The sequence below is a fragment of the Prionailurus viverrinus genome, chromosome C1 (assembly GCF_022837055.1).
Source record: "Prionailurus viverrinus isolate Anna chromosome C1, UM_Priviv_1.0, whole genome shotgun sequence".
NCBI classification, from domain to species: domain Eukaryota; kingdom Metazoa; phylum Chordata; class Mammalia; order Carnivora; family Felidae; genus Prionailurus; species Prionailurus viverrinus.
Genome location: NC_062568.1, coordinates 207,334,201 through 207,346,483, shown reverse-complemented (window position 1 = coordinate 207,346,483; position 12,283 = coordinate 207,334,201). Strand labels below are relative to the sequence as shown.

General features: G+C 45.9%; 1 protein-coding gene across 2 annotated transcripts in view; it reads left to right on the top strand.

Moving 5' to 3' along the window:
• Positions 1–12,283, top strand: part of UBE4B (ubiquitination factor E4B) — a 122,214-nt gene that overhangs the window by 90,952 nt on the left and 18,979 nt on the right. For both annotated transcript variants that reach the window (XM_047869272.1, XM_047869271.1), the window contains 4 exons: positions 3,242–3,341; positions 4,591–4,718; positions 5,506–5,604; positions 6,509–6,744. In XM_047869272.1, coding sequence (XP_047725228.1) covers positions 3,242–3,341; positions 4,591–4,718; positions 5,506–5,604; positions 6,509–6,744 — 563 coding nt within the window. The remainder of the gene's footprint in view (positions 1–3,241; positions 3,342–4,590; positions 4,719–5,505; positions 5,605–6,508; positions 6,745–12,283) is intronic.

Below are 12,283 nucleotides of genomic sequence, written 5' to 3'. Positions count from 1 at the left end.
CCTAGAGTAAACTCAGCTTTTATATCTCATTGATATTGCTTTTGTGTCTCATATTCATTTTGCCAGTGTTCTGTTCGGGATTTTTGAGGTTGTGTTCGAAAGAAAGATTGACCTGTAATTTCTTGTTAAGTCTTTCTCAGGTTTTGGTATAAGAGTTATGCTTGCCATATAGAATGAGTTGGGAGATACTCTCTCTTTTTATATCCTTGGAAGAGTTTATTGTACAGCAGTTATGTTATTTCTTTCTTGAAAGTTTGGGAACATTTATCGATGAAGCTGTCTGGGATTAGAGTTTTCTTTGTGGGAAAGTTTTTAATTATGTGCTGTATTCAGTTGATAGATACAGGACTATTTAGGTTTTTATTTCATCTTGTGTTAAATTTCTGTAACATCTAAATTTTCGAAATCTATAGGCCTAAAGTTGCTCATGATGTTTTCTTTCCATCATTTTAATGTCTGCAGCACCTTCATTACTTCCTTCTACTCCCTTTCAGTTTAATTTGCTTTCTTGTTGATATTTGTATTGCCCCTTGAGGTTGGTGCTGAAATCATTCATTTTCAGCCCTTTCTTATGTGCATTCAAGGTGTCTCGTTTCCCCAAAGCATGGTTTTGGCTGCATCCCTCATGTTTGGCATGGCACATTTTACTGTTCAGTTCAAAATATTTTCTAATTGTTACTGTTTCATTTTTGACTGTGGGTTATTGAAAATATGTATTGTTCAAACTCTGGATTCTCGGTGGATTTGTCTCTTTTTCTCTAGCCAAATTTCATTATGGTCAAAAGGACATGTTCTGATTTGTGTCCTTTGAACTTTTTGTGGAATTTGCTTTCTGGCCTCACACTCGCAAGTAAACGTTCCGTATAGATGTGGAAAGAATGTGCTTTCCGTGTTGCATATTGCACAGCTTCACATTTGTCTCAATAGGTCAGGTTTGTTCATCTATCATTCACATTTTTCTCATATTTGCTGATTTTATTGGCTTATACTGTCAGTTACTGAGAGGCATATATGCATTTCAAACTGTGATTGTGAATTTGCTTCTTATTTTGGAATCCTGGGATCCCATCTCTTCCACTGACTTTGGATGATCCATTTCAGTGGTACCAGCTACCGCTTTCACTCCAACTCCCAGTGGATGGTCAGAGATGTCAGTGTTCCCCTCACCTGTGTACTTTCCAGTGCTGTGATAGGACAGATGTCCTCTAGGGGATGGCGGGGCGAGAGGGCATGTATTGGGAAGAGGGGTTGTCTGAGCTGGTCACACATGGTATATTTATATTAATCTATATTAATGGTCTCAGCTTTTTTTTTTTTTTAAAGTGTATTTATTTATTTTGAGAGAGAGCAGGGGAGGGGCAGAGAGAGAGAGAGCAGGGGAGGGGCAGAGAGAGAGAGAGCAAGGGAGGGGCAGAGAGAGAGAGAGAGGATCCTAAGCAGGCTCTGAGCCATCAGCATGGAGCCCGATGCCTGGCTTGAACTCACAAACCGTGAGATGATGACCTGAGCTGAAACCAAGAGTCGGACACTCAACTGACTGAGCCATCCAGGCGCCCCAATATTCTCAGCTTTTTTTTGTTAATGTTTTTTATTTATTTTTGAGAGAGGAAGAGATACACAGAATGGGGGGGGGGGGGGAGGTGCAGAGAGAGAGGGAGACACAGAATCCGAAGCAGGATCCAGGCTCTGAGCTGTCAGCCCAGAGTCCGACGCGGGGCTTGAACTCACGAACTGCGAGATCATGACCTGAGCCCAGGTTGGACACTTAACTGACTGAGCCACCCAGGGCCCCCAGTATTCTCAGCTTCTTAAGCGTTAGATTCCTTCCTCCGAATTATGACAGGGGATGTCAGATGGCTCAACTTCACTCAGCGTAGGTCGCTGTCAATTCCAACTTTGAGTCAATTAGCTGGGCACACATTTAAAACCCATCCCAGCTACTCAGGACAATCTTGAATCCAGGATCTCTGATAAGTGTAACGTGTTGATGAACCTAGTTCTACATAGAAAGATGTTAACATGCTTCACTCTTGCTGATCAAGCATCTCCAGGATCCAGTGCACACACACTGCCATATTGTGTCACTATTGTGGTAGATGGAATAACGATGTCCCAAGAATGTGGAAGAGAAATAGTAATTCTAAGTGCATGGAAATCTACAGCAGTTTGCTTAAAAAGGAACAAATATGTCAACCACACATTGTCATGTCCACCCAGTTAGAAGCTGGACAAGGCTGCCTTGCACTTTTCCTGATTGTTCCATGTGCCTGTCCAGTGTGGCTCCCTAGAGGCAGGCTGTCAGGCCTGTCTGCCCTCCCATAGTGCTTCTGAGCATCTTTCAGTGTCCTCTCGTCCTGCCATCTGCAGCATAGACAGGTGCCACACGGCACTTTCAGTGTGCTATCAAATCATCGCCGTTTTTTTGAGAGCCAGGTATGTATGTACCAGGAGTTCTCTCTTGATCCTAACCTGGCAGGAAGCTGCTTCAGGGTTCACCCTGATAGTAGGGCCTCTGTCCCTGCTCAGGCAAAACTCCACCCCCACTGTGCGTCCAGAAAACCCGCGTGGCTGCCACTCCCCAGTATCCACTTCTGCCTTCGATGAGGGCTCACCTCTTGATGGAAGCTAGGTCATGGGCAGAGTTGCTGGCAGCGAGGCAGTCTGGGAAAGTCTTGAGACAAATAGTTTCAAAAAAACTTACAACCCTCTAGTTTTCTATGTCTTGATGGAGGGGGGTTGAAATCGCATTCCGTGGGCCAGTCTTTAAAACGTGCAGCCTGTAGTGTGACTGGCAGGCGATCTTCGGGCAGGCACCTAAAGGAAGTGAAGGAACAAGCCACAGAGATGATCTTAGGAGCATTCCCAGCAGAGGGAACGATTACAAAAGAAGAAAAGGAACTGCCCTGACTGAACTCGCCTTTCGTTTTGGTAAATTGACCAGACGAAGTAACCTTGAATTTCCACGAAGGACTTCTTTTTTCCCCTCTCTGGAAAATAAGGGGACAATGTGTTTCTTACTGTATTTCATTAACTCTAAAGTACCATCAATTTTAAGACCTCGTTATTCGAGGAACCAGTAAGAAAGAAAATTTCTGCCAGTTCATGATAAGAGACACTCTGATTTTAAAGATGCTAAAATGAGGGGGGAAATGTGAATCTGAGAGTCAACAAAATGGTCAAAATGAACAGATAAGATGGGCCCTGTGTCTTCTTGCATTTGACTGTTAGTCTTTGGTTTTAGAACCGTGGAAGATTTGAAAAATAACGAAAGCCAATGGAAAGACTCCCCGCTGGCCACTAGACACCGCGAAATGCTCAAGCGCTGCAAGACTCAGCTTAAGGTTTGTACAGTTAATTGGAGCAATTATAGGTCAGCCTCGTAACGATAATCCTCCCGCCCGCAAGTGTGCCTTGAGTGAGCCCTTCAGCGTCCCCTTTCCCTTCATGACTCTGTTCCCTGAAGAGAAAACGCTACACTTTCCCACTTGGCTGGTACCTCGCCCGTGTCTAATACGACATTGAAATCTCAGCACAGAATCTGCACACGCTCATGCCAGCGACAACGCGAATCCTTCCTGGTTTTATCACCCTCAGTGTCACGTCCCCGGCCTCCCTCACCCGTCTGCAGGGTCCTCCCCTCTGCTGCCTCCCAGCCCCGCGACCCAAAACACACGGGCGCCAGTGCGCCCGGCCACGCGCCTTCACGATGTTTCACCAAGCGGGTTTGTGGTAGTGGGAAGGCCCCCTTCCCTTGTCCCTCATTCTCCGTCTGCCACCGAAGACGATCCACGGCACAGACCCTGACTGTAGACAGGACGATTTCTGCTGGCGGAGGCCGGGAGGAGGCTGTACGAGGGAGCGTAGACAGCGGACTTACGCATTTTTCTCACGCTCTTGTTCACATTGTAAAACTGAGTACCAGCTGGTTCTGCTTTCTGTTGATTGGGAGGAGGATGTGTGGACCTGGTAACTTCGATTTCTGGTGCAAGTTAAGATAGATTTGTTTCATTTGCCAACAGACGTAGTCGAGATGCAGGATAGACCAGGGGCCCTTAACTGGCGTCTCTAGACCCCTGGGCTCATGCCACAGACGTGTTGTTAGGAGTCCGGAAACTGTTTGAACCGACGTGCCAGTGCGCGTGCGTGTGTGCATTTCCTTCTCGCAGTCGTCCTCCCAGGCAGGCGTGGGGCCCTCCGTGGACGAGCATTTTGCCCAGGGACAGCTCATTAGTGGTGACCTGGAATTCAGATGCAGATTTGACCGGCTTCTTTCCACGAACCGTCTCTGACGCCAAAGCGCCTCCCGCGGGAACCTTGTCCCCCAGTCAAGCTATTTAAACATGACAGTAATAACTACCTTCTTGAGCCCCAGCTTCGGGCGCAGTGGTTTGCATGGCGTACCTTTTGTTTTTCTCAGAACAAAGAAAGCTCCTGACACATGACCAGCTTACTATCTAGCTAGTTAGAGATGGAGCTCACGAAGCCTTAGAACTTCGACTTCCCATCTCTTGGCCCGTTCCCTGGCCGGTCAACGCTGCGGGCAACTCGCTCCCAACTAATGTGTGGGCGGGGGCATGCCTCCTTCCACAGAAACTGGTACGGTGCAAGGCCTGTGCTGACGCTGGTTTACTTGACGAGAGCTTTCTGAGAAGATGTCTGAATTTTTACGGCCTTCTCATCCAGCTGCTGCTCCGTATCCTGGACCCCGCCTATCCCGAGTGAGTGTGCCCCCTCCCCGTCACCTCCTCTTCCCTCGTCTGGGCCGTGTCGTCTTCGTTGTTCTTTAGTCGATAGCTAAAACCCAAGCCCTTACTTAATCCGTTCTTTAATTTCTAGATTGTACTTTATACAGACTACAAGATTAGTAATAGTTTGGATTCCTCGTAATTACAGTAAGAAGGGAATGTCCGCACCTATTACTTAAATTTTGACCTAGCACTTTTTTACCAACCGGCTGTAGATTGACACAAAAGGAAATCCCTAAGTTAGAAACTAAACACCGGAGATAACCAGCTATTAGGTAGGCCCTTCAAGCACTGGGTCCAAGAAGATACTCAGCCAGTCATTATTATTTTATTGTTACTACGAAATCTCCGGGTCACCGATGTAGGTGAGGTTGACCCAAGGCCCTCTGTAGGAGTGGAAAATATTCTTTAAAGTATATCTGTATCTCTTTTGTCTCAACACAGCTTGAGTTGCATAAAATGACCAAATATGACCCTTTTATTTTTTTCGTATTTGATTACATTAACCTTAACAGAAAATCGACAGAAGGAGACATTTCTCGTGCCTGCCCTAGTATACCCGCTGTCTTCATTCCTCCCTGCTCATTTCTGGTTCTGGTCTCTTAGCTTGTATCCTTTTCCCATAGCTATATTATATAGAAGGAGGTTCCCCCCCCCCCCACCCAATAAAATACTTATCCATAATGGTCGCGTGATGTTCCTTATAGTTTCCGGTCCCAGGTTTTTGTTTCATAACTTGTGCTTTTATTCTCTTTGACAGCATAACACTGCCTTTAAATTCAGATGTCCCCAAGGTTTTTGCAGCATTGCCTGAGTTTTATGTAGAAGATGTTGCTGAATTTTTATTTTTTATTGTACAGTAAGTGCCTTTGACATACTCCATCGCTCTAATGTGTTTTCATGCATAATGTGTACATTGTATTATGAACTGTATTGCCAACCTCCATTTTATGCCTGAAATTCTGTGTGATGGCTGTAACCGAATGCTTCCTTGAGACTGGAAAAATAAATCCGACCGTGGCACGAAGCCAGTTCCAATAATATCTTCAAGACAGAAGCAGGATTAACAATGCTGCTAAGAATGTACTCTGTGAAAATTGAGTTGAATTTCTAATAATTGAGTATGTGTTTCTGAGAAACAGAAGGAGCAAACAGTTTATAAATATCTAAGTGAACATTCAAAAGCCAGAAATACCCGTATCTGTATTTTTGTACCAAAATTTTTCTCAATTATAAAATTGGAGAAAGCTTACAAAGAAGTGGTTTGAGTTTATAATTGACATTTGAAGTTTTTTAAAAAAAAAAACAAACAAACAAAAAAACAAAAAACAGCTATCAAAAAAATTTGTTGGGGCACTTGGCTGGCTGAGTCAGTGGATCATGCCACCCCTGATCTCCGTGTTATGAGTTCAAGTCCCTCGCTGGGTGTAGCGATTACTTAAAAATACAGTCTTTAAAAAAATTTTTTTTAAGTCTTTTTGGTAGCAAAGATCTTTTGTAAAGTCTACCTCATAATTTAATCATGGCTTTGGCTTATTTCCTTAAACGTAATAAGTTAATATGACATGCTTCAGCCGGTAGACCCAATAGATTTGAAACCTATCTAGTTATAAAGTAAACAGTCACTTGAAGCTCCGCAAGTTCAAGGTAATTCAGTATCTTGGCTCCTTGACCTATTGGCCCCTTCCCTACTTAATGACCCCAGCATCCAGTCAGGTGGAGTTTTTCGAAGCTTTATTTCTTGCTCTTTTTGCCTTCTTCAGATACTCTCCTCAGGTGCTTTATGAGCCCTGTACTCAGGACATTGTGATGTTCCTCGTTGTGATGTTGTGTAACCAGAACTATATCCGAAATCCATATCTGGTGGCCAAACTAGTAGAAGTCATGTTTATGACCAACCCTGCTGTTCAGCCACGAACCCAGAAGTTTTTTGAAATGATTGAAAACCATCCTCTCTCCACCAAATTGTTGGTCCCTTCACTGATGAAGTTTTATACAGGTAAGTTTCAAGTATTCAGGTGGGCAAGGTCGTCTAAAGCTAGTGGACGGAGTTACTCTAAAGCTGGTAGCTAATATCCCGATGGCCACGTACAGGTGTGACCTACTAGCCCACCGCTGACAGAGCATGTGCTGTTGCTTAATTTTCCCCGAATAGTGGAGATCCCACATTGACCGTTCTACGCACAAGTCCCTGATGGTGCAGCAGGATCCACGGTAAGCCACGTGGTTAACATTGAGCTCGGACTGGTGTCGACCGCACGGATCAGTTGTTTTGTCTGGAATCCTCTGGCTCATTTTAGCTTTGAGCTTTCAGAGCACGGGTCAGACAGGGAGCTTATTATAAATGTTTCTTCTTGAACCCCACTCGAATCAATGGAATCGGGATACTGGGGAGCATTCTCTCATTCGCTCTTGTCTACACATATTTGCTGAGTGCCTGGTAATAACCAGGCGCCGCCGTTCTGGGTGCTGGGTTTTATGCGGGTGGACAAGACCCGAGGACACATCAGACACCGTCCTCCACTTCTGGATTGGTTGGATTCTGAATTTTTATGTTTAATTGGGCTTTTGAACTGCAGATATGCTTGCATAAAGCTGATTACCTTGGGACCAATTCACCTGTCTGCTAGCAAAGGCGTAAGATTGTCCCAATGCCACAATTTCCTTCCAGTTTGTACATTTTGTAGGAAAGGAAGTGTGTTCTGTCTTCTGTCTGTCTCAACTTCTGTTGAAGCTAGCCCATTGTGGGCACTCAGTAAGTGTCCTGAGCATACAGTAGAATGTACTTGCCATGCTCTTGGAAGAAACACGGGTCATCCAAGAGTACAGCTGCTTGCTGTTTGGTGCAGCGACCAAAGTTTGAGGATTCCTCTGTGTTCAGTGACAGCCATCCCCTCCCTGACAACCAAGATCTGCTCCTGCTCGTTGGGGGCTGGTGCTGTCACCTGTCCTTTCACTTCTGAGGGTTCCAGCAGTCTCTCTACCTCCTTTCGCCTTTGTCACTATTGCTTTGTAATATCTAATAAGAGTCTCTCAGGGGCGCCTGGATGGCTCCCGTCGGTAGAGCATGATCTATGATAGAAGAATCGGTAAACTCTTGATCTATAGGTCAGGTTCAAGCCCCACTTGGGGTATAGAGATTACTTTTAAAAAAAAGAGAAAAAACAGTTTCTTTCCTTCCCAGCCTACCTGTTATCATCTTACACCTCAAGTAAGTAGATGAGCATCTTGAAGTTTTGTTAACATCCTCACTTTGACAACAGCAGAGAGCACTCCTGGGTCAAAAGCCTCTTCCTGGCTCCCCAGTCCTCCTCTTTCATTCTTTAGCCCTGGTGGGGCAGGGCCTCCCTCCCTGGGAAAGAGGGCCATTCAAGTGCAAATGATGAGTTACCCGTGTACAGGACAGGACCTTCTTCAGTGCCTTGCACATATCAGACTTCGTTGAAGATAATTCTGCATTTCTTTTTTTTTTTTTTGTAAGTTTATTTATTTTGAGAGAGAGCTCAAGTGCAAGTTGGGAGGGGCAGAGAGAGAGGGAGAGGGAGAGAATCCCAAGCAGGCTCCATGCCATCAGTGCGGAGCACAGTGAGGGGTTTGAACCCACGAACTGTAAGATCGTGACCCGAGCCAAAGTCAGGAGTCCGATGTTTAACCAACTGAGCCACCCAGGCGCCCTGAAGACAGTTCTGCATTTCTTAAAATAGCGTAAGGGACCTCTTTTCACCTATTTGTTCTCTAATTTATTTTTTAAGAAGAGACCACCTAGTTGTAGCTAATAACGTAGTTGCCGAGAAACACATTAACCTGCAAATACCTCTTTCATTTCCCCCATAGCTAGTGGGCAGCTATGAAATTCTATGAGAATGTAAATTGGTAAAACCTTTCCGGAGGGCAATTTGGCAGTCCACACCAGAAGCCCTAAAAATTTATAGATCCCGCATATCAGTCAGGGTCCAGTAAGGAAGACAGAAACATGCCAGTTATTTTCACAGAATTGAGTACGTACAGAAGGCCCTGGAACAATGTGGGAGTTAGGAGCACGCCCCACACGGTCAAAAATCTACATTTAACTCCCCCAAAGTTCATTATTAAAGCCTACTGTTGACCAGAAGCCTTATCAAGAACAGTCAATTGACACATCTTCTGTATACGTATTAAATGCTGTATTGTTACGAGAAAGTAAGCTAGAGAAAAAGAATGTTACAGAAGAATGGTAAGGAAAATACGTTTACAGTCCTGTGTGTGTTTTTATTGAAAAGACCACGTAAGTGGACCCGTGCAGTTCAAACCCGTGTTGTTCAAGGATCAGCTGTACAAGGACCTGGGCAAACGGAAGACAGAAAGGCAAATAAGGGACTTTGGGGTGAAAGGCAGAGTGTAGGTGCAGAAGTGGCAGAGCTGGGGGCACTGAGGCAAGAGGCTGCAGGTAGTAAAATCTAGCAGCGCGGATGAGGGCTTGGCCAGGCCTCTCAGCAACGACAGCGGCCATCTGGCCTCTCTGAGGGTGTGCAGCCTGGCTAGTTCTGCGAGCCCTGAACAGAGCTGGAAACCGGAAGCGGCTGCTGGGCAGGAGAACCTTTGCTGACCGGAGCAGCCAGCCTACCCCCAGGTCCAAGCCCCTTCTCTCCTTCAGGTTTCCGGTTCTTCTGCAGCGCCCCCTGTTGGCGAACCCAACAGAGGGCCAGCTGGCCAGGGGAAGCCTGCAGCGTCCCAGCCCCAGCATCACAAAGCCATAAAGGGTGGATTGGGGGCTGAGGGACAGCAGCTACGTAAACAGCTCACCCTTTTGAATGTGAACTTAATTTCTAGTCATCTGTTCTACGGGGAGAATTGTAAATGTACGTATGTGTTTACAGTGATCATTACTGCAGCATCGTTTACGGTGCAGTATAGTGAAAATTCGTAAAACTGCCTAAATGTCTGCCAGCTGTGGATAAAGTAAATTAGGTATCCAATAGTGGGTCTCTCTGAGCTATGAAAGATGATGTGTTATTTACAGTAAATGGTGAAGCGATTAAAGACAGTGTCTAGTAATGAAACAGTATGTACACAATGACCATGTGTTGGTGCCCATGTATGTGATGGAAAACAGTGTGGAAGAACAGATACCAAAATATTAACAGGGAGTCAGTTACTTTTGAGTGGTAGACCTGCGAATGGTTTTCTTTCTTTTTCTTTTTTAAAAATTATCTGAACTTGGGGCACCTGGGTGCCTCAGTTTGTTGAGCATCTGACTTTGGCTCAGGTCATGATCTCCTGGTTTGTGGGTTCGAGCCCCACATCGGGCTCCACGCTAGCAGTGTGGAGCCTGTTTGGGATTCTCTCTCTCTGCCCCTCCCCTGCTCACTGACTCTCTTTCAAAATAAATAAACTTAAAAAAAAATCTGAACCTAATTATTCTGCAGTAAACATGTATCGTTAGTATTAAAAACAAAAGTTGTTTAGTTGAGTGTATTTAAAAATTTTTTTAATTTTTTTTTTTCAACGTTTATTTATTTTTGGGACAGAGAGAGACAGAGCATGAACGGGGGAGGGGCAGAGAGAGAGGGAGACACAGAATCAGAAACAGGCTCCAGGCTCTGAGCCATCAGCCCAGAGCCTGATGCGGGGCTCGAACTCACGGACCGCGAGATCGTGACCTGACTGAAGCCGGACGCTTAACCGACTGCGCCACCCAGGCGCCCCTAAAAAAATTTTTTTTTAATGTTTATTCTTGAGAGAGAGAGAGAGAGAGAGAGAGAGAGAGAGGAGTGGGGGAGGGGAAGAAAGAGAGGGAGACACAGAATCCGAAGCAGGCTCCAGGCTCTAAGCTGTCAGTGCAGAGCCTGATGCGGGGCTTAAACTCATGAACTGCAAGATCATGACCTGAGCCGATGCCAGACGCTTAACTGACTGAGCCATCCAGCCGCACCTAGTGAAATGTGTTTTATACTCAGTGCCCTGAGCCTGTCACTGGGACTTTGGCATAAAGCATGGGGGCGGAGTATAAGCTTGTGCCAAGGGCCGGGCTTCTTCCTGGGAGACCAGTGCTGGTCCTGGTGGAGCCCCACTGGTAGGATCGCAGGGACGGCTGGATGAGTGGTGTTCTCCCGTTCCCTTTGCCACCAGGCGGTGTACCGTCTGGCCCCGGACCACACCTGCAGTCCTAGATAGATGATACCCGCACTAATAATAGCTGCCGTTTATTGAATACTTTCTAATCCTTTCACTTAATCTGCACAGCCGTCCTCAAGATGGGTCCTATAAATATCTCCATGTTACAAATGAGGAACCTGAAGCTTAGAAAGGTCAAGCAGCTTGCTGAAGGTCAGCAGCTAGTGAGTGGCAGTAACCTCTGCAGTTGGGACCTTGGCACAGGTGCTCCTGACTGCCGTGCCGTGACTGCTGTGGTCACGTGGGACCGGTGCCGAGAGAACCCTGCGGTGGGGCGTCCGAGGCAGCCCTCCACTCGTGTCTGAAGCCCATAATAAGACCTGCTGACTCGGGTCCTGACTCTTAGGCATGAATTAGAGATCGCTGTATGGAACAAGCTCCTCTTTTCTGCCCCAAGAGACTATCCTGGCTTAGGAGATGCTGAAGATCAAGTTTTTATTTCAAAAAGAAAATTAAGCTTCAAAAGCAGAGTATTTTATTTGTATCAGCAGTCAGTTCCTTAAGGAGCAGCGTTCCCCACCTGGCTACTCGGAAGCTGGAAGAACACTGATAACTAAGACGTATTTCAAGACTGTCCTCTTCCCCAGGCCGAGCTGCATCGGCAAAGCCAGCATTAGCCCTAGTAGATTCACTCACTAATTCTACAAATGTTTGTGAAGCTCCTATAGTGTGTCAGCCCTGGTTTTGATGGTAAGGCCTAGTGGTGAAGATGTCACACAATCGCCGCTTTTGTGAGTCAGGCGTTCTAGTTGGGAGACGGATGTTGAACCAATAAATAAGATCCTTTCAGACAGTGGGTGTGGGAGGAGGGCATGATGCTACTTTAAGAAGCGTAGTCAGGGAAGGTCTAATGAGACAAAAGAATGAATCACACGAAGGTCTCAGCCACAGTGTGGCAGACAACCAAGCCAGCACGTGTAAAGGCCCTGAGGCCCGGGCAGTTTAATGAACTGAACAAGAAGACCTGCAGGGGGGAGCATGGTGAGTAGTGGGGGAGTGAGGCCAGCCAGTGTCTGGTTCATTACAGACCTCTTAGAACTTGGACTTGGGAAATAGAACTTGGGCTGCTGCAGTTTTGTGGGAGCATTAGGAGTGAAATTTATAAAATGTTGGGAGAGGTGTATATTGATCGTAAGTTAACAGTCATTACCGGGCTTCTGCAGCGCTCAGGATGTGGTGCGGGTATGATGGGCGACTTCAAGGATACGAGAGGCTCTGTATCAGCCCCCAGTGTCTTTCCCAAATAGACGCTGTTTAAATCAGCTCTCCACACTTTATTTCACACTTTCATACAGTGAATAAAATGACACTTAGTTCATTGTAAAGAAAGTTTGACCTCATGGAGGTGTGTAAGTGCTTTTAGGTCTTTGTATGGTAGGTGTTAC